Genomic DNA, 22,566 nt, shown 5'->3' with positions numbered 1-22,566 from the left:
TCTAGCCTAAAACCTACCAATACGCCAATCCAGATACTGAATAAACTAGTACTAATATAATAGTACAACCTAAAATAAATGCAAAACACCTCACCACCAACAATCATACGCAGCTGCCCGGAAACCTCCCAACACACGCCGGAGACACCACATAATTGACACCACCGACCTTCTGGTTCGCACAAAAATTCGATTGGAGCCGAAAAGTCTGCTGGTCGCCGACCGCTGCCCACCAACTATCGTCCTCCACTCCGAAACCAACCAATCTCGCCGGAATAAGGGGAAGCTATCGGAAATAGCGAGGAAACAACCACCCAACCCCATTTGGTTCGTACAGAAAGATTATTGTGAGGCCAAAATCCATTTCCACCGCCCACTCGTTGGAGGAGAGGTTAGATCTTGCCGGAAAGGAAGGATGGAGATTGAAATGGATTGTAGAAAGGTGGAACCAAAAACCAAAATTGGTAGATCTAAGTGGGGGGAAACGAAATAAACTAAATATATAGAAAAGGAGCCCCACCACCGGATGTACCGTCGCCGAAAAATGGCGAAGGTGCCAGTGGCAGGGCATGGAAGGGGAGGTAGGTTTTTTGATTTATTTAGAGAGAAGGGAATCGTAAGAGAGGGAAAATTAATTAATTAGTTAATGTGTAAAAAAATTTATCCTAGTTATGAATTAGTCAGAAACTCTCATCTTAATTGTGAGTTAATTAGTTTGAAATTCTCAAACCTTTTGGGTTGATTTTAAAAATCATAAAATTTCTATTTACTTTTATTTTTTTCGTTCAATGGGGTTTGGGTTTGAGAGCTATGTGTAGTATTCGATATGTGTGTTTAGAATCTCTTTATTCATCGATTTGAGTTGAAAGGATTTTAAACTCTCATTTCTATCCTTTATTTTGATTTTCTTATCTCTAAAATTAGGTTAGTTTTTATTTTACACGTAAATTCCTTTCTGTTGATTGTGAATCTTTGACCCCTTCGATAAGTTGGCTCGGTGAGTTCTTTGCTCACTCAAAACACCATCGAGACCTCTAAAATCTGAACTAGAAACTATATAACTATTTTGGACCTTCTAGTTCAAAAATAAAACATCAGGATGCATTTATTAAAATACAGGAATTAATTTCTACATCCTACGTTCCAAATTAGATGCTAATTTAGGGGATTTCACACAAACTAATAAAACATATTTTTTAGTTTATTTTTCAACATAATTGTGATTGTATAGATTAAAAGATCCTCATGAAAGATATGTGGGTAAAAATGGTGAAGTTGGTGAGGGAGAGTACATAGGGGATATGAGGGTGAAGATGGTGAAGGTGGTGATGGTTAGGGGTGGGCAATAACCGACCAAATCCATGGTTTTGACCAAACCGATTGATTTGGTTCGGTTCGGATAGTTTTTTAAAATGGTTCGGTTTTGGTTTGTCAAAAAAATATCCATTTTATTTTGGTTAATTTGGTTCGGTTTAATTGGTTTTCGGTTAAAACCGAAAATAACCAAAATTAAGGAATATTCTTTATTCCCTCAATTGCCTTACCTGTAATTCTTGTAATAATACTGGGTCACTGTCCCCACAACATAACTATCGCCAACACTTTTAAGCCTTATAATTTCTTCCTCTCCTTTAGCTTCTCCAGCATTCTTTTTTCCTCCTTTAACCTTGCTAGGCTCTTCAGCTGCTGGTTTAGCCACTTATTCTTCATCGTCACTGTCTTTCCTGTATGATATAAATTGAGAAATTTTAATAGCACTCAATTCTGTCCTTTAGCTTCTCCATCACTCTTTTTAACTTTTTGTTTAGAATTGATTTGCTTAAAGTTTTCATTTTTGGAGCAGTGTAATGTTTAACTTCTACAGAAATTTTCTAGTTTTCATTTATGTCTTGCTTTTTTCATTCTACATCGGAGAGTCTATTTCTTCCATTGTAAGCTTTGCTACCTTGTACACAAAGCAACAAGAAGCCAAACATATATTATAAAATTGTAGTTTGAGAAAAGTTTGGTTAAAACCGAAACCAACCAAAACCGACCGGTTGGTTTTTGGATATAACCGATTTTAAAATGGTTCAGATTTGGTTCATCAATTTCAATAACCGATATTTTTGGTTTGGTTAATTTTTTTCAGATAACCGAACCGAAACCGACTTTACCCACCCCTAGTGATGGTATAATGGAAAAACATAATTAATATTCCTTAAACTTGTCAAAATTTACATCTAATTTAAAAATAATATTATGTTTATTTTAACATTTAATTTGGGACGAAAGGAATATAATTTACCAAAAAGGATCGATTGAGGGAAAGCTTTTTGAAAATTCTACATTCATTCTTTAATACCAAAATGCTCACTAACCGAAACCAATTCTTTATCATTTCGGCCGCTTTTCATATCCGATAGCAAATAAGCGTGCCATTCTTAAATACTAAAATGTTCACTTCAACCAGGATCCTTTAACAGTTAGTATTAAATATATAGGAGATCAGTATTTATAAAAGGATATAATAATATATATTTAATGCATAGATCGACATCAAAATAATTTAGCCAACTTTATTTTCCAAGTAAAGTATTGAAATCTGGTTTCTTGCAATCTTCGTTAAAATATAGTGCCTTATTATAACGTGCTTGATTGGTAAAATTCAAAAGAAGCAAGGCCAAGATCATAGTTTTGCGAAGACTGAAACTAATGAAGAAGAACAGCACTGTTAATTTCAAATAAAAAAAAAAAAGAACACAATATATTATTCATAATTATACACATTCAGGCGCTTTTTTTTCCTGAGGTGTTGAAAACTATTAATAAAGATAAAAGTTAACATTTGGTAGCCAAATTGTGTTCGCATTGGGTAACATCAAATGAAACTCATGGCCAAACAAACTAGATAAAAGTTGTAGAACATACAAATCATTCCGTAATTTTTATTTTGAATGAATATTTGTATCATTTGTCATAAGACTGTATATATAATATAATATAATTTGAGAAATTTAAGTGTTTTTGATAAATAAACTTCTGGCATTTTTTTCTCTCTAATTGAAGGTCAATCAAATATGGACGTTAAACATATATATATATATATATATATATATATATCAATCCATATGATCTACACAAGTTGTCTAGTTTGACGTGTAATATTATGATCATATTGTTAAATACCTAGTAATTCAATCTGGATCATTACGAATCTGACCTGATTTATTTCTTTATTTGACGTTAATCTGACCTGATCTTAAAATAATGATATCATTTCAAATATATAAATAAATATATATATATATATACATATTACTCAAAGAAAATTTATAATCGACAATATAACATCGTCAAGTAATATTTTACTTATTTTCGTATATTTTTTTTACACGAAAAGTTATAGCCTCGTTATTATTATTTTATAATGAATTATATATTTAAATTTCTGGATCTAGACATGAAAAGATTTCGGACCTTTACAAATATGTAATTTATGTAATAAAAAAATTATAGATCAGATAATTTAATATAATGTATAAAGCAACCACTTATATTCTAAAGCAATGGAAGATCTGTGTATATATATATATAAGATATAGTAAACTTTTCAATTACTCACTTAATATTTTCTTTTAAAGAAAATCATATACTTGATTTTTTATTCCTTAATTATCCACAACCCAATTGATATCATATTACTATATGGATATATTTCATTTGTCTGAAGATAGTAGTAGCTCTTCTAGAGTCTACAATAATATTTATTATAATTGTGTTAAAATAATATTCACATATTAATTTCTCAAAGAAATTACGGTGTAATTAAATTGTCTATTTTCATTTGCAAATTGTACTTCCTTCTTTTTTCGTAATAATACATCTCAGATTTGATTATCGACAAACGTGTAAATATACCAAACCAACAACTAAGTATGTTATTTCACCGGACAAATTAACAACGAAAATTGCACATTTATGTCAACTTATTTTTCTCTTATTTGAATGGTAGTGGCTTTCGCACACAAACAACCGATCATATTGAGACATTTAATTTTAGCCTCCCCTTCATGCTTTGATTTCGAGTTCAAGTGATTTTTTTTCGTCCTTATGTAAACAATGAGATTTTATCTTCATTGTTTTGAAGTCGATCTATTCTTCTTTTCATAAGATATAGATATATTCATTGTATCTTTTCTTTCACCTTTAGGCTTCTGGTTTATTTTATAAATATCATCAATAAAATATTATAGAGAAGATTTACAATATGCCACTTACCAAATTTAAATCAATCAAAACAACAACAGTTGATAGAGACTTGTGGTGATAATGTGTTAAGAACAATTAACAATAGTAAGTGAACAAAAAAAATAACAATAGAAAAAAATATAAAGAAAAAAATTCTTAGTCATGTATAAATGATTTGTACAGAAAGAACTCAATATGGTGTAGAAAACATTATATATAGTAAGAGGATAAATCATAATGATTAAGAATATCCAATGGATATTCTAAATAAATGGGTTCATAATACTTATAATGTTAGTGATTTCTTGGTGACAGGAAAATATCCAATTAGTTACATGAAGGAAAAGTTTACAAAAATTGATCATAAGAAACGTATCAAGGAAACAGAGGTAATTGAAGGAGGCCACTTAGCCGTGGGCTTCCTATACTATGGAATAAGATTGGAAATCCTGGACAAAGATTCGGAATCATGCATCATAATATCGACCATAATCTATGAAGTAGACGAAAACAAATCCAATTTGATTTCAGAGCTCTCAACGGAGCCATTCAAGATCATCTCCTCGACTGTTGGGAAGTATCTCGAAGACACAAAGGCTACTACTACTAGCTAGTTTTAACTCTGGCTATGAGGTCTTGAAAAATAAATACTATTTTTTGTTTTCTTTTTCATTTGATTTCTGCTATGTATCGCTAGGTACATGACTAGCTTATGGATGAATAGTGACGAGAATAAAGGAATTGTGACTTCGTGAGTGAAAGATTGAAATATGGTCGACTTTCTTTACACATAAAGATTTGCATTTATACAAACGATAGTAAAGGACCGATCGAGCCTAGCAAAACATTTCGAGTAATTATAGATATTCACTTGAAAGTTTGTCCTAACAAAGTAAAATTGTAACAAAAGTAAAATTGTAAATGAGTGCAACAAATTTAACGACTTCTGTTTGTAGTTGCAAAGGATATACTGTAATTGGGAAGGAGAGGGTCAATCTGTTATCGAGACCTGACAAAACGGAAGATATACATGGAATTTAGTTTTAAGGTCTAGCGTCCTGCAATGTTAGTGTGAAATACAATATAGTCCTATAAACTTGAAATGAAGTTTGTTCGACTGCAAATATGAAACAATCTAAAACCATGTCATTTGGAATGAACAGTGGAATAAGTGCAATCTAGAAGTCAGATCCATGTACAAATTTACACTCAAAATATATGATAGATGCGGATAACATAACATGGAAATTTCACCAAGTTCATGAACAAATGGCCAGAATTTCTACAAGTAAAAAACAAACACAGAACAATCACTTACACTGCAGTAGCATGCCATGATTTAGTCTTATCTACGCAGAGCGGACCCCATATCGGCTCTGGAGAGCATCGACTGCTTTCTCAAGAGACTTCGACAACTCGGGGATGGATGTCTTGAGCACTGTAATATTTAAAATGAATAAGATATTACAGAGCATCGACTGAAAGATGAATCATAAACTGGAAATCACAAACTTTGCATGACACGTCTTTGAAATGAATGGGCTTCAACTGAAAGAATACTCGGTTGTCTTATATCTTATGCTTGATCATTTCTATCAGTGCAAGTAAAGCATAAATATCGACCTTTTCGTATCATAAAACTTCGAGAAATGGCATAGAGTTTTGATGAGCATTCCACAATAGTAAAAATTTGAACATGGGGCAGTAATTAGATACAAGGGCATTCCATTGACCAAAGCCAAAAGCCATAACATTGGTTCTTGCACAAAGTACTATCCTTTGATATGCAGCCTATTACCAAATAAATAAGTCATTGTGTACCAAGTACATGAGGAGAAAAGGCATCCTTTTCAAAACATTTTGTATTGAATATCAATAGTGTCAACCCAATTACAAGTTTATAATGTAATTGAGTCTAGGACATCAATTTGCAAGTTCAAAACTCAGTGCCCCATCACAATTGCTAACTAGGGGTAAAAATTTGACATCTACCAGACAACTAAATAGCCAAAAAACAGCAACACAAAATATGTAACTAGAATGTTTGTGAGAAGAACATACAACGAGAAGTGCTGGCTTGAGCATCTGTCATGAACTCTGCATATGAAGCCTGAGGAACACTCAAATAAGAAGAAAGAATCACACCAGAATGCAGAGTGGGATAGTCCTGAATAAATTATAAACCCAAACCAACTCATCAATCATTATGTTTCTATATGACGTTAAGTACCTTCATAGCTTCTTGACTTTCACTAATCCGTTCAGACAGCTTTGCGTAATCCTTCTCTGCTTCATCCATTAGTTGCTGAGATGTCTGCGTCTGTATCTGTTTAGATTGAAATTAGGAGTAACAAAAGAAAATTAGTCTATTGACGAACTCTGCAGCTGCATAGCATATATCAACAGCTTTCTTAATCTGTGAATTGCATATTTATAGCCAGAATCATTCACCATTTTATCATGTGATTAGGCTGTCATAAATCTAGTGCAAGGGTACTATGAAACTCCAGTCTCCAGAAAGTTGAACTTCCAGAAATACAAACGGTTTTAGGATCACTGAAGAAAATTAACATCTAATCCATTAAAAGAAATGCTATTGCTATGACGTTAGAGTATACTAGATTTCGAAGGGTGAAAAACACTCTGGATAAAAATAATACACTAGACAAAGTTCAAGAGCAAACGAAGCACTTCTAAGTGAAATTTAGCATTTAAGCTGCACTGATTGCAAGTACTGGTGACAGAAACATATACTTATTTGATTGGTGTACTGGTCAATTACAATCTAATGTATGCTTAAAGACAATATTTGCAACAATATCAAGTCCATAGTAAATTTTGATGCCTTGTCAACAGATCAATATGCATATGAAATTGTTTCACAGCCGCTAAAATCATCTTTAATTTTATTTATGTTTCCTGTCTAAACACAATCCTCGAGTATCAATATTTAGAGTTTGCTCGAAACATATTAGAAAACCGTAAATGAAAATTGAAAAAACATAAGGACTATTCAGTGTACTAGACAAAATACTTGAATCATCAAATGACGTGACAAACCAGATACTTCAAATCATTACAGTAATCAGTTATGTGATTCGTCAAAAACAATTCTCAAAGGAGCTCGCAAACATAGTTTGAATCTCATCCAAAATTACAGATAGAATATTACCTTGAAGCGCTTGTGAAGGCGAGAAACAGAAGATTCAAGTTCCTTGAGGATCTCCAAATGAGATCGATCGATTAGATTGCGCTTCATATCGTCCAATTGAGAAGACGCCAGGTTCTTCAGATCTGACACGGAGCTTACGTTCACGTTACCGCTCCTATGAAACGACGAGGTATTTAGAGGTGATGAATCTAACTGAGCTGTGGCTCTGATCGGGGCTTTCTTATTGGAAGTCTTCGAGCGAGAAGTCGTTTTGTTCAGAATAGTTGACTTCGGGGCCGGGGACTTGTCATCTTCAAATGGAAGAGATGAAATCGGCGACGGCAACGGTGACAGTGGCGAAGTCTTCGAGCGAGAAGTCGTTTGGTTCGCTCTCTTCTTTGCCATAAATGCGTGTTGATGTGTGTAATGTAAAAGTGTTGTTTGTTTGTGATTTGTTTCCAAGTCTGCAAATGCTCAATGTACAGAACTGGCGGGACTTTTTGCCGCATTTTTTAAATTGAAAATCTCATTCTCACCTCAATGACGACAAAATAATACTGCCTTGCCCCCTATATTTTTAATTATCGGACAAGTTGACCCCTATATTTATTTGGAAAGATATCAAGTCCCAATAATTTACAGGGTTTTTTTTCGAAACGCAAATACTCTCTTGTTCAATAATTCGTTCGGAATTCCATTAATAATTGGCATAACATGACTAGCGACAATAATTGGCTCCAAGTACCCTTATTTTAAATGCATACACGCGATGCATATATATCTTATCTTATATATAATAGAAAGATTTTATATAGAATAGAGAGATATTTTTAATTTATTTTAATTGCAATTTAATTATAAATTTTATTGACAAATCAACATTCGACACATGTCGTTTTATTAACGAATAGTAATTTGACACGTGTATATAAAACTTTGAATTTAATTAGATTTTAAGTTACAATTTTAAGTCAATTATATATTTTTTCCTTTTCTAATTAAAAAATCAAAATACAATAAAAATATAATGATTCCTAATAAAATTCTACCAATTATTTTTTTTTAATATAATAGTTTTATTTCTAATCAATTTTCTATCCATTATTTAAAAAAAATTCTAATAAAATTATAATACACTATTTTTTTTCCTATTTTTTTATCAAACAATTTTTCCTAATAAAAGTTCATGATATTTTTTTTTCTATTCTTAATTAAAATAGACACATCTTTTTTTTTTCCTATTCAAACGGACATATTGTTAAAAAAATTATTCGTAATCAAATAATAATATATATTATTTTTTTCTAATTTTTTTATTCCGTCCAACGGACGGCCCACTGACTAGTATAGACAATAGAGAGACTTTTTCAATTTATTCTAATTGTAAATTGAATTGAAATTTAATTGCAAATTTATTGTCAAATCAACATCCGACACGTGACGTTTTATTAACGAATAATAATTTAACAAATATATTTAAGAATTTTGAGTTTAATTAGGAAACAAGTTCTAATTTTAAATCAATGATATTTTTTTTCCTATTCTAACTAGGAAATCAAAATACAATAAAAACATAATGATTCCTAATAAAATTATATCAATTATTTTTCCTAATAAAATTAAATATAATAAGTTAAATTCTAATCAATTTTCTATCTATTATTTAAAAAATTATTCATAATAAAATTCATATATTTTTTTTCTATTCCTAATTAAAACGGACACATCTTCTTCTTTTTTATATTCAAAAGCGCATATTATTGAAAAATATTCTTTCTAATTAAATTATCATATATATATATATATATATTTTCATTAAACTATTATTCTTCATAAAAACCCGTTATATTTTTGTTCTATTCTTAATTAAAATGGGCATGTATTATTTTTTCAAACAATAAGAACAACTAAATTGATTAGATGCAATTATAAATTTTATTATGAAATCAATCTTGATATATAACTTTTACATTTTGCTATGTTTATTAATTTTGAAAACAAAATAAACTTTAAATTTAATACGATTGTAGATTTTGAAATCAAATCAAAATAATTATAACTGCTATAAAGTTAAAATAATTCTCTTTGAATATAATATTTTACATAGATTTAATAATGTTTAAAACAAATAATTAGTATATAATTTTTTATATGATATAAATTTAAATTATTAAATTTTGAAGGTACGAATTTTTCTGTTCAACTGACAGGCCCACCGACTAATCTTATAGACAATAGAGAGACTTTTTCAATTTGTTCCAATTGCAATTCAATTGCAAATTTTATTAACATAACAACATCCGACACATGGCGTTTTATTAACGAATAGTAATTTGACACATGTATATAAGAACTTTGAGTTTAATTAGGTTTCAATTACAATATTAAGTCAATGATATTATTTTTTTTCATTTTCTAATTAAGAAATCAAAATACAATAAAAATATAATGATTCTTAATAAAATTCTACCAATTACTTTTTCTATAATAGTTTTATTCCTAATCAATTTCTTATCCATTATTTTAAAAAAATTCTAATAAAATTCTAATACACTATATTTTTTTCTTTTTTTTATTAAACAATTTTTCTAATAAAAATTCATGATATTATTTTTTCTTATTTCTAATTAAAATAGACACATATTCTTTTTCTATTCAAACGGGCATATTATTAAAAAAAATTATTCCTAATCAAATAATAATATATATTATTTTTTCTAATTTTTTTATTAAACTACATTCCTCATTTAAAACTTTAAGTTTAATTAGGTTTCAAATTACAATTTTAAGTGTATGATTTTTCCTATTCTAATTAGGAAATCAAAACACAATGAAAACATATTCCTGATAAAATTATAATACACTATATTTTTTTCTAATTATTTATTTAACAATTTTTCCTAATTAAAATTTATTATATATATTTTTTATTCCTAATTAAAACGGACACATATTCCTTTTTTCCTATTCAAACGGGCATATTGCTAAAAAAAAGTATTCCCAATCAAAATTAATTTTTTTTTTCAAATTCTTTTTATTAAACTATTATTTCTAATAAAAATCTGCTATATATTTTTTCTATTATTAATTAAAGCTAACATATCTAATTTTTCAAAAAAGATAATTTTTTAATTCTAATATGGTTGTAAATTTTGAAATAAAATCAAAATAATTCTAATTGATTTAAAGTTAAAATAATTTTCTTTTGATCTAATATTTGACATAAATTTAATAATATTTAATGCAAATAATTATTATTTTAAAAAAATCCTTATAAAATTATAATATACTATATTTTTTTTATTTTTTTTTAATTAAGAGAAGTTTTGTTTTGTTTTATTGTGATCGATTTTTTTCCCACCATAATAACATTTTATTGTTGTGCAATCTAACGAAATTATATTGAAATAATATCTTTTCGATCTTTTGATTATAGATCGTTTTATTATAGAATGACGTCAAAATCTTATAGACAATAGCGAGACTTTTTCAATTTTAAATTTGTTTCAATTTGTTCCAACTATAAATTCAATTGCAAATTTTATTGTCAAAACAAAATTCGATACATGGCGATTTATTGATGAATAGTAATTTGACACATGTATTTTAGAATTTGAGTTTAATTAGGTTTTAAGTTACAATTTTAAGTCAATGATATTTTTTTTTTTATTTTAATTAGGAAATCAAAACACAATAAAGACATCATGATTCCTAATAAAATTTCTACCAATTATTTTTTTTAATATAATAATTTTATTCTTAATCAATTTCTTATCTATTATTTAAAAAATTATTCCTAATAAAATTATAATACACTTTATATATATTAATTTTCTTATTAAACAATTTTTTCTATTTAAAATTCATTATATTATTTTTTCGTATTCTTAATTAAAACGGACATGTATTCTTTTTTCCTATTTAAACGGACATATTTTTTAAAAAAAAAATATTCCTAATCAAATTACAATATATATTATTTTTCTAATTTTTTATTAAGCTATTATTCCTAATAAAATCGACTATATATTTTTTTTCTATTGATAATTAAAATGGATACATTTTATTTTTCAAATAATTAATAATTTTTCTAATTATAATTCATTATATTTTTTTTCTATTTATAATTAAAACGGATATATGCTCTTTTTTTCTATTCAAACGAATATATTATTAAAAAATATTTCTGATCAAAATATAATATATATTATTTTATTTTTAATTTTGTTTAAACTATTATTCCTAATAAAAATTTACTATATTTTTTTCCATTCTTAATTAAAATGAGAATATCTTATATTACAAACAATAGGAAAAACTGAATTGATTAGATGCAATTATAAATTTTATTATCAAATCAAATCTAGATATGTAATTTTATTTTTTGCTACGTTTATTATTTTTGAAAACAAAATAAAATTTTGATTCTAATAGGATTGTAGATTTTGAAATAAAGTTAAAATAATTCTCTTTTGATATAATATTTGACATATATTTAATAATTTTTAATACAAATAATTATTATATGATATATTTAAATTATTATTTTTCAAAGGTACGACTTTCCGTCTAACGGAGGGGCCCACTGACTAGTAGTATTAAATATGAAAACAAATATAATTTGAAAATAAGTTTTTTATAAAAGGCAACTTTAATCAAGTCCGGTGGTTCCAATCAACTTGGTCATCCCATAAGTAATCCCAATCCACCAATAAGTACCCTAGCACTTGACTTAACAACCGCTGTCCGACCAAGCACTGCCCCTATCCACCCAAACACAACAACGAAGCTCACCACAACAACGACCACCCAAAGACGAACGTTGTAGTCCTTAATAAAGATGGCAGCCAACAAAGGAACTATTGCACCAACTGAAAATGCAAGTGCTGAGGCTATTGCCGCCTGCGCTGGATTCGGCAAATTCTGAGCTAATTCGTCATTATTATTGTTTCCCGATCGCTTCATCTGAGCTTTTTCTATGTCTCTTTGTGTGTAGACGGAGACAAACTCTCCTATTGCCATACTGTATGCACCAGCAATAAGACCAGCAAAGCCAGCGAAGAGCATTGTTCGGATGTCGGACTTAACTGCACCAACTCCCCATCATCAGGGCAGCAACCGAGACTAGTCCGTCGTTGGCTCCGAGCACAGCTGCTCGAAGCCATTGTGCTCTTTCAGAACTAACATCGTTGGATTTTCTCTCGTTCTCAACATTTGATATTTCTAGATTAGGAATCGAAACGTCTTTTTGAACTATTGCTGCCATTTTGTGAAGACAAATTATAATGTATAATATGGTTTAATTATGAGAGATAGAATTCAAATTGCTTGTGGAAGACACATAGAGATCCATAGTTGTGAGTCGTTACTTTCACTAGTTAGGTCAGAAATAAATTATAGTATATCCACAAGGCATGCAATTTGAGAATGAGTTTAAACGAAAACACTGTTATTTTACTGAAAATGGATTGATGAATAGGAATGCTCTTGATATACAATCAACAAGTGAAGTGTGGCTTCCACACGAAAGGAAAATTGTTATATTAAACTCTTTTCAATAAGAAAGTTGTATCTCCACTATGTAAATATATCTGCACTGATTAGTTTAAGATATAACATAGCTAGGGAACGTGTGTAGTACACACGACGACCACCCCAGCTAGGTCTATTCCCATTATGGCTATGTGAAACAAAGGATTTGGTGTTTTCTTTATATATAAGGATGATCCATGATCTCTTTTTCTTTCATTCGTGCTTTAACAATAGTCAATTAATAGTTGCTTTATATTGATGGTGACTGGGGCGGACGACGGGTGCTCAATTTCTTCCTATGATCATTCAGTTGAGTGTCACTGTCATAACCAGTTTCACTAGTTTCTCCGTTTGCATGTTTAGTAAGGAAATGACAACATGAACTGCCAAGGCATAATTCTCATTACATACAGAAGAAGTAATGACGACACATAGTGATATACAGTATATGCCATCGATGCTTTCCAATTTCATTACATATGCCAATGCCATTGACACTATTTATGATCATACGCTAGTACAATCATAGCGATCATGACATAAGGATAAGTTTATATACGAGGGCACGTTGTATTAATTGCGATCATGAGTAAATCTTTGTATGAGTTAATTCCAATTGTAGCATTGTTTGAAGGATGCAGTTCATCTTCAAAAGCAAACTTCCTATCGGAGCTTCTAGGTAGGAGCATCAGTTATATATCACGTAAGATAAGAGATCAATTATTGCATAGAGAAGCGAAATTTCTCTACAAGTATTGTTGGCCGTACCTACACAAGCACTTCCAGGTCAAAATGGACATTGTTGCAAAAGAACATTGTTGCAAAAGCATTACAAGATTGATATGCTATCCAAGTGAAACACACCAGCATGAACTATTCAGAATTATGAATATTTTAACCTATTTTAAGAATCCTTACAACTAGTATTAGGAAGCTATTAAATGATCATCCAACATCATGAATCAGTTGCTGAACAGCACAAACTTGTAGAGACAAACACAGTGTTGAAGCACAACTGAATTCAGCGGTTTGACTTGGTTCTTGCCAAGAAAATGAAACAGCACGTTCGAGGAGAAATCTTCACAAATGACCGAGTTCATCAGTTGGTCAGACTTTTACAACAAATTTCCTTCTTCTATACTTCATGAGATAGCGATCACATGTTTCAGCAAAGGCTATAGAAGTACTATGAGAGGGTTCCAATCCAAAGTCCACACTGTTTTCATCAACAGTAGAACTTACCGGCTTAGTTGAAGATGTTTCCCCTTCCTCCTTTAATTGATGTTTGTTTATTGCTATTTGATGATCAGATTTCTTAAATGGCTGAAGTTTCTTCAACCTCTTTTGCATATAAACCCTTCTACCCTGTTTGAAATAACCCAGTTTCCTCCTACGATAAACGTTTGTCCATAGCCTGGAACAATTCACTTTTGACGAAGAAGCACAATCCTGAACCCCAATAGAAAATGAATGCTCAAAATGATTCTTATCCATGTTTCCATAAAATTCTCCAGTCCTTGATAAATCCAAAGAATTAGAATCCACCATGCACAAATCCTTAGAGCTCTCAGGCAGAAAACTATCAGTGGCTGTCTGCAACTGAATAGCCATCTTCGAGACTTCATCACTCACTTCTCCCTGGAAATTACCATACTTCAGTCTCTTCCTCGTATAAACCCTTCCCAAAAGTCTTGTCCTTTCGGCATTCATCGAAGAACTATGAGCTGACGCCATAACAACAGACAAATTTTCTGAAACGGCCGTGTCCGAGCTACTATCTGACTCATCCCTTGAAGACCCGGTGAAACTAATTCTGTCCAATTCAGAATCGCCATCAGAACTACTGACACTATTCTCGGTCTCCACCACGTGATTGGCACCCTTCAACCCACCTAAAACCCTAGAATAGCTCTTCCTAACAATTAGAGAACTCACAACTGGTTCAGGTAGCCAACAATCCACACAAACCGTAAATTCAGGGCTACTACGACAAGAATAAGACCATGGAGGCACGGACTTGTGCTCAAGGAAACAATCCCTGTGAATAGAGCGGAAACATTCGCTACAACGAAAGCAATTGCCAAGACTATGATTCGATTCTTTAAAACAGTAAGAGCAGATTTGAGAGGATTCGACAAGATAATAACATTTGGCGCCAAGAATAACGATACGCCAATCGCTGTACAGAGTACGGATTTTCTGGTTGTGGTTCTTACCATCGATGGTGCCGTCGCTGCAAATGTCGATTCGGTGTCCACAAGCGTGGCATTCCGTCAAATTAGGTAATTCCTCAGTCCGGCTGTCGGTGATAACAGACGAGTCTGGATCGTCTTCTAGATCCATGGCGATGGAGAGAGAAATGAAATTGAGATTAGAGTTACTGTCTTTTGCTTTTTGAGTTGGGAAATTGTAATCGCGAATTCGCGATGAAATGAATTTGGGAAGGGAATATATAGATTTTGACATTTTGTTTATTTTATTTATAAGGTGCTTCGACTTTGATTAAATTGGTAAATGTAGTGCCTGAATATATATACTTTCCAATTTGCTACTTGAATGTTTGCAATTTGCTAATTCATATTGTTTGCAAAACAGGAAGTTGTGAAATTTTGAGATCGAAACTGAAAATAAAGCTCATTCACAATCAGAGCAATTACTTAATCAGATTACGACAATGATAAACTGACAATTAGTTCCACAAGGGTTTGTAGAATTACAATTTTTTCCGTTTTCTTTTTTGGCTCTATACTTTTATAAGCACACTGTAATTAGGGGTGGCAAATGAGCGAGCACGATCAAATACGAACCGCACAAAAATAAATTGAACAAAAATTGATCATTATTCATATTATGTTCATATTTTGGCTTTATATTTTGTTCATTTTCGTTCATCTTCATATTGTATGAACCAAAGAGAACATCATGAATTTGAGATTAAATGAGTTAAAATATATGAACTAAAGTGAATCGTCATGTTCGTTCATGTTCATTTTCGTTCATGAAAAAATGAACACAATTTGTTCGTTATATATGATCGTGTTTAAAAGTGAATCGCATATGAACGAATTTTTAACGAGCGAACACGAATGACCAAGTGAACATGAACACATTTTGCCACCTCTAAGTGTAATACATACAAAATGGAGGGAGTAAACCCTCTTGAAATGATTGTCTCTTAGAAACGTTGTGGGTGGTAACCTCCCATGTTGTAGTATGGATATTGGGGATTATGCATCGACAATCCAACCTGTCCTTGCATCCCATTGTTCCTGTAGTGTTGCCACATCATCTGCTCCTCCACTAACAACCCTCTGCTTCTTCTCTATCTCAGTCATTTGCACGTAAGATGGTGGCGGGACCATCACCGACGCTGCAAATGGATCCGTACCTCTAGCTGACGACGTATTTCTATAGTCGCCAGCTGTTGGAGGAGCAGGCAATGCGAGCATGGCAGGTTTCCGAGCGGATCCAAGAGCGACACTACTAGCACTACCACTCCCTCCGTACCCGACACTCGACATCGTGGCCATATTAGTCCCGTGGAGATACATCCCATCGAGCATCAACGAGTTGAAACCTCCACCCAATTGCGTCCTTGGAGCTGATAAACTACTCGTAGATTGGACGAGCGCGTTCTCCCAATTATCGTCCTTGAAAGCTTCCCACGGTAGAGACTGAGGTGGGCCCGCTGGGACCCCACCATCGAACAAGGCTAATGCTAAGGTATTCGAGTGATTTTCACTTGTCATTGCATCGTCTCCTAGGTTCAATAGATCGGCTTCTCTCGTCGTATCTACAATTTCTTCCTTTTTCTCCTCCTCTGTCGTTTCGAAAAAGTCTTCGACCACTGGAACTTCCTCAGGTGCCGGTAATGCCTTAATAGCGTTTATATCTTCTTCTTCCTCCTCGACAACTTCTTCAGTTTCCTTAGAATCCTCGGATTCTTCGAGACTTCTAGCTTTCTTGCTATGGATCAATGCAGACTTGTCATGAATGAAGTTGTCCATTAGGTCGAGCTTCTTCTGTGTGATCTTTTCAACTTCAGGGTACTCTGAAGATCGAGCAATACCCACAGTCTTGCACCAACCATAGAAATTGTCCAGCTCGTCATACTGCTTTGAGATCCGGCAGAAGATGTCAAATACCTTCACGGAATCTTGGACCTCTAGCTCCATGAAATGGTCGATTAAAAACCCCCAAAATTTCTGTTATGTCATAGTAGATTTGGAGACTTTCTTTTACAATTGGGTAAAGTGCAACTATCACGACCCTGTTGTGCTTTGCTGAACCTGTGTCCAAGAAAAATCAAATCTTTAAATATACCATTCATTAGGAAAATTAATGGATGACGTACAATATATTAGGAAATTATAGTGATTTGTTCTATTTGAAAGGAAGAAAAGAAATTAATAGGAGGAAGGAACCTGTTGGACGACAAGCCAAGAAGCGTTCGAGCAATTGCTGCAAATGGTGAGTCTGGAAAACAAATGATCATGTCTCATTTCTCGTATAGGTGTCGACGATTTTGCAGCTGGACGAGGAGTACTGCTACTACTACTTGTCTGTTCTTGTCTTTCCTCCTCCTCATCATACGCGAAAGCGCTACGTTTTCCACGCTTGCCTTGCATTCTAACCTCCAACCTCTCGTCGAGATAAAAGCAAAAGTCCTCACGAATGCAGAGTAGTCCCACGCGTTGGATCTCGAAGCATCCCGAAAATCAGACATGTTGAGCAAACGGGTCCCACGCCTGGTGGAAAAGAATAACTCCTGTTCGTACGCTGGGTCCCCTTCGCATATCAGCCGTTGGATCAACATTAGGGTCTTTAGTGCAACCACCCAATTCTTAGTCTTGTTGAGTCGTCTTGCGATGAAAGTGACGCAAGCGCTGATGTAAGCACGGGAATAAGAAGTTAAGCTTAGAATCTCTCGGATATGCCTCTCTTCTGCGGGGAATTCCTCGTGGCTCGTGGCTTTGACGATGGCCACTTCGAGATCGGAAAGCGAGGCACTGCTTCCGACTTTTGCTAGGCCAATGCTTGTTTGGTCTTTCACTGCTCCGATCGCCTGTTTTAATTTGCTTGGAGCCATTGATTAAGTATTATGAATGAATGCAAATAATTAACAATGCCCTTAATTAGTATATCAATGTCGTAGTTGAAAATAATCGATAAAAAGTCCGATTTTTCGATGAATATGTTAATAATTTCGCAAGTTATTTTACGTAGAAAAGAAAAGCTAGAGGGAAATGTAATAGTATTAAGTTAGGCGAATGTATATTGAATGGAAAAGAAAAGAAGAGAAGAGAAAAGACTGTTTCCTGTGAATCTATCTCTCTCTATCTCTCTCTCCTTCTCTAGCAATTTGATTATTGAGTAATCTTTTCTTCTATCTGTTCTTTTCTTTTTTACTAAACACCAAACATAAACAATCTGCTACCCGTTTGCCGTTGTTTTAGGTAAAATCAAAAAATCAATGGAGTACAAGACGCCGCCCCGTGATTTTAGTGAAATTTCTGATAAAACTAAAAGTATGAGAAACTGTTTTTGACCATTTCATGACCTGTGTCTGTAGAAAATAGGTTGATTTGGAGTCCTCCGTTTACCTTTTTTAGTCATTCTTTGTTTAATAATTTTACTAATACATACAGAGAATGTCTTCTCCTTATCATTTTAATGACAGCAAACAAAAATTATTATACATGACTATTAAACTGCCTGACTGGTGAGGAACAGAGGGTATTCCCTTGAGCATCAAAATTCTTGTCCGGCAAAGCTAAATCTTGCAACTCTGAGACTAAGTAGATAATTCTAATATTAAACAAACTCAAAATAAAATAAATATTAAGCAAATTAAGCTCAAAATAAATATTATACATAAAGTTCTCTTAAACATAAAACCTGCACTGGGAGTTGCAAATTAATTCTAACAATTAGACCTTCACTGGAACTTCAATATGACCTTAATGAAATGTCAAATCTGATTTTGAATGTGTGTTCATCGTTGGATCAGCTTCAAATTAATTTCCTAATGAGTGGTTTGGTAGGATATTCATCCCCAATTCTGTTTCAGATGCTACCTGCTTTCTTCCTCTATGCCATCTTTTGCAAATTAATTTTCAGATTCTTCTTGTTGAGCTGCATGCGACATTGAATCAGGGACGGGATGCATATTGTCGTCTAGATTCAGAAAGAAGTCTACTTTTTATCGGTTTGACAATATCACACTCACATCTAGCTTCCACCTTAATTTGGTCCGATTGTTGGTCAGAAGTCGACCAATAATCATGCATGTTTAGAAAAAGAAAAGGATTAAAAATTCTAGAAGCCGGTTTATTTTGTTCAGGAGTTATGTTTTTACTCATTCATTAATGTATTAGAAACTCCAATATATTAATGATGAAATGGCAAATAAATGAGTGTACTTAACCTCCATAGTAAATAGTATAATTAAAGACCTGTTAGAAAAATGTTCAATAAAACTTAGAGAACGTACGTGTCAACATTCGTATTTATATACAAGAGTGAGATAACAGTTCGATGCAACAAGTTAAAAATTCTCCATACTCTGAAAAGATTTCATAAAACAAAAACAAAGATGAAGGTTGAAATCATTTCTAGGAAATATGTTGGTCCTTCACAACCAACTCCTTCTCAACTTAGAAATTACAAATTATCGAGAATGGACCAACTTTCCGCTCCTGCTTATGGCTCTAACACTTTCTACTACCCACCTCCTCCCCGCAGCGGCCATGGCGATTTGATATCGCGATTGGAAAAGTCACTTTCGGAGATGCTGACCTTATATTACCCTTTTGCAGGAAGATACAGAGATGAAGACTTGGACGCAATCGATTGTTGTGATGAAGGAGCTGAATTCCTATTGGCCAATGTCGATTGCAGACTAGATCAATTCCTACAAGAAAAACCCTGTCTCAAGCTATTGAATCAATTTCTTCCTTATCCACAAGATGAAATTTTAACTACCATAGTTGTGGCTATTCAGATTAACAAATTTGAATGCAATGGGATAGCCATTGGATTCTCGTGGTCACACAAGTTAGGTGATCATTTCAGTTACATGTCATTCTTTAATCAATGGGCTAACATTTGTAAAGAACAAGGGATCCAAGTGAAGAAGCCTCTCTGTATTGGTTTGCAGTCCGTCTTTCCTCCTGTAGGAGATTTCAAGATGTCTAAGGTTCCGATCCCTATCGACACTTCAAAAATATTTGTCACACATAGGTTTATATTTTATAATGATGCTATAACCAATTTCAGAAAATCAACAAAAATACATATAATTCCTTCGCGTGTAGAGGTCGTGGCTGCACTGACATGGAAGGCTAGAATCGTGCTGGATTTAGAAAAAATTGGTCGCCTTAGGCCATCTGTACTAGTTTTACTAATGAACTTGCGTGGGAAAACGTCATTTGAGGTACCGATCAATGCTCTAGGAAATTTTGTCCAATTTATCCTCGTTCGTTTTAGGCCGGACGAGAATGAGTTAGATTTCAACTGCTTGTTGAGTCTCATCAGGAAGGCGAAAGAAAATGCAGAGGAATTTGCTAAAAGGAGTGATGGCGAAAGTATATTTTCATCGGTAATCGGTGCATTGAGGGAGATAGATGATGAATTAAGACAAGCAAAGACGGGCATTCATGTTTTCACTAGTGTGTGCAGGTTTCCATTTTATGAAGCTGATTTTGGTTGGGGAGAGCCTAGTTGGGTTAGCTCCGTCCAGAAACCTAACGACATAACTCAACTGATGGACACCAAATGTGGGACTGGAATTGAAGCCTACATAAGCATGGAAGAACATGCAATGCATCGATTCCAGAAAGATGCAGACATTCTTGCCTTGACTTTCCGTAACTAGTGATTAATATTTAGTGAACGCAAGTCATGTCTTGGCAAGTCCCTAAATGAAGCAGAGAGGCTTGCTTCCAAGTCATGTTGAGTTGGGGGTCTTTGTAGAAGTTTGTTTTTGGTGACTGTGACTGACCATTGTAGACGCACTTAAGTCTCGATGACTTTGTTGTCCTCATTTATTATTGGTCTTCTTTTTTAAAGTTTGTCATATTCCTCATTTATGTAGCTATTGTTGATCCGATCTTTGTAATGATCTGATTTGTTATACTACCTATCATTGAGTGATTTACTTAATTGTTATACTTTTTTCCTTACAAAGATGTGTGTAAGAGTTTTCAAGGGGATCGGTGACTAATTATCATCTGTTGTTAATTTTATCATTAGTTATCTTATACATATAATATAATATAATATAATCTATCTATAAATCTCTAAATTCCGCTCCCGTTAACAGATGATGATATGCAACAGATAATATGTCCAGCCCATTAACAGATGATGACATGCTCAGCCCATTTGCCAAAGGTCCAATATATGATTCTACAATTACATGAACATATTATACGATTTGATATGATCTCAATTGATACTGTCAATGGCTGTAAATCAATGTTTAGCACAATTGTAGGAATATTTCCGTGTCCATTACTCTTGTAATTGTATTTGTACAGACAGAAATCTCAATAATAATCATCACTTCCCAAAACCTATAATGCTATCAGAACCTAAGACGAAAGTCAAACATTTGTTTCGATCTTCTTCTTCCCTTCGACCACCATGACCAATGACAGTATCACTTCCAGCTCTAGCCAAATCACCACGGTCATTAATACAAATGATAGCCACGCAAACCTCGTCTCTATTAATGTTGCAGCATAGGCACCTTTGAAACTCACCTCAACAAATTTATTTCTTGGCGACGTCAATTCCAGAGCCTGTTTATCGGACATGACCTTAGCGGGTATGTTGATGGCTCGAAACCCAAACCAGCTGCTACCATCGACATTGATGGTGTCAATTCTCCTAATGCTGCTTATACGTTGTGGAACCGACATGATCAATTGCTCCTCAATGCCTTTCTAGGGTCTCTCTCACCCAATCTGATTCCGTTTGTTGCACGCAAGCCCACAGCTAAAGATGCTTGGGATGCCCTTGCCAAGACTTACGGCACCCCATCACGAGCTCGCATCAAACTCGTCAAAGCCAGACATCACGCACTCAAGAGAGGAAACTCCTCTATCACAGATTATATGCAATCCGAATACTGAACAACTCGATGACATGGATTCTCTAATGGATCCAGAAGATATCACGGACAAAGTCCTTGAAGGGTTGGACGATACTTACCTAGAAGTAATTTGCCAAGTCAATAATCGTGATCATTCGATCTCGTTTGAGGACCTCCACGAGAAGCTTAACTACCCCTCGTTACCAACTAGTCCATATTCCTGCCTCGGTCAACTACACTGCTCGACTTCCAGATCGTCGAAACAACAACAACCGGACACATTCTGGGCCTCCAATCTAGTCTGGTCATTGACGGTCTCCTACACAACAGAATCAAGCCACATGTCAAAATTACAAATCACTAATGCCCTGGATTTATTTCTCGACTACACCTTGGTTTGTGTCAAATCTGCAGTATACAGGGTCATACTGCCAAATTTTGCCCAAACTTTAAGGTTGTTCCCATTCAGGCCACCAGTGGTCAATCTCAGTCCTCATGGCAACCTCGTCCGCAACTAGTCAGCTCTCCATGGCAGCCTCAGGACAACTTTGCTGCC

General features: G+C 33.4%; 3 protein-coding genes and 1 pseudogene across 3 annotated transcripts; 1 reads left to right on the top strand and 3 right to left on the bottom strand.

Moving 5' to 3' along the window:
- Nucleotides 1-5,579: 5,579 nt before the first annotated feature.
- LOC139881237 (uncharacterized) lies at nt 5,580-7,786 on the bottom strand. Its single transcript, XM_071865745.1, has 4 exons — nt 7,403-7,786; nt 6,461-6,556; nt 6,292-6,340; nt 5,580-5,668 (listed from the first exon to the last, which is right to left on the bottom strand). The coding sequence occupies exons 1-4, from the start codon at nt 7,784-7,786 to the stop codon at nt 5,580-5,582; spliced, it is 618 nt and encodes a 205-aa protein (XP_071721846.1).
- Nucleotides 7,787-12,032: 4,246 nt separating this feature from the next.
- Nucleotides 12,033-12,647, bottom strand: LOC139881236 (vacuolar iron transporter homolog 4-like; annotated as a pseudogene).
- Nucleotides 12,648-16,088: 3,441 nt separating this feature from the next.
- On the bottom strand, nt 16,089-18,002 carry LOC139881235 (putative clathrin assembly protein At1g03050). Its single transcript, XM_071865744.1, is given in 6 exon segments — nt 16,089-16,220; nt 16,222-17,103; nt 17,105-17,202; nt 17,338-17,385; nt 17,388-17,570; nt 17,573-18,002. Coding segments are annotated over 6 exon segments (1,773 nt in total).
- A 1,506-nt stretch (nt 18,003-19,508) lies between these two features.
- Nucleotides 19,509-20,789, top strand: LOC139881234 (acetyl-CoA-benzylalcohol acetyltransferase-like). The gene has a single exon (XM_071865743.1). It carries the CDS (start codon nt 19,509-19,511, stop codon nt 20,787-20,789), a length of 1,281 nt encoding a protein of 426 aa, XP_071721844.1.
- Nucleotides 20,790-22,566: the final 1,777 nt, after the last annotated feature.

The sequence above is a fragment of the Rutidosis leptorrhynchoides genome, unplaced genomic scaffold (assembly GCF_046630445.1).
Source record: "Rutidosis leptorrhynchoides isolate AG116_Rl617_1_P2 unplaced genomic scaffold, CSIRO_AGI_Rlap_v1 contig133, whole genome shotgun sequence".
Classification (NCBI taxonomy): Eukaryota; Viridiplantae; Streptophyta; class Magnoliopsida; order Asterales; family Asteraceae; genus Rutidosis; species Rutidosis leptorrhynchoides.
The sequence above is the reverse complement of the archived record's forward strand: the minus strand, read 5'-3'. Positions and strand labels throughout refer to the sequence as shown.

What these genes read in the sequence shown, in the direction of transcription:
- LOC139881237 (XM_071865745.1), bottom strand. Translation starts at nt 7,786, where the DNA reads ATGGCAAAGAAGAGAGCGAACCAAACGACTTCTCGCTCGAAGACTTCG. An exon ending in GCCTTCACAAGCGCTTCAAG is followed by an intron (nt 6,557 to 7,402) that starts GTAATATTCTAT and finishes CAATCTAAACAG; the next exon opens with ATACAGACGCAGACATCTCA. An exon ending in TCAAGCCAGCACTTCTCGTT is followed by an intron (nt 5,669 to 6,291) that starts GTATGTTCTTCT and finishes TAAATATTACAG; the next exon opens with TGCTCAAGACATCCATCCCC.
- LOC139881234 (XM_071865743.1), top strand. Translation starts at nt 19,509, where the DNA reads ATGAAGGTTGAAATCATTTCTAGGAAATATGTTGGTCCTTCACAACCA.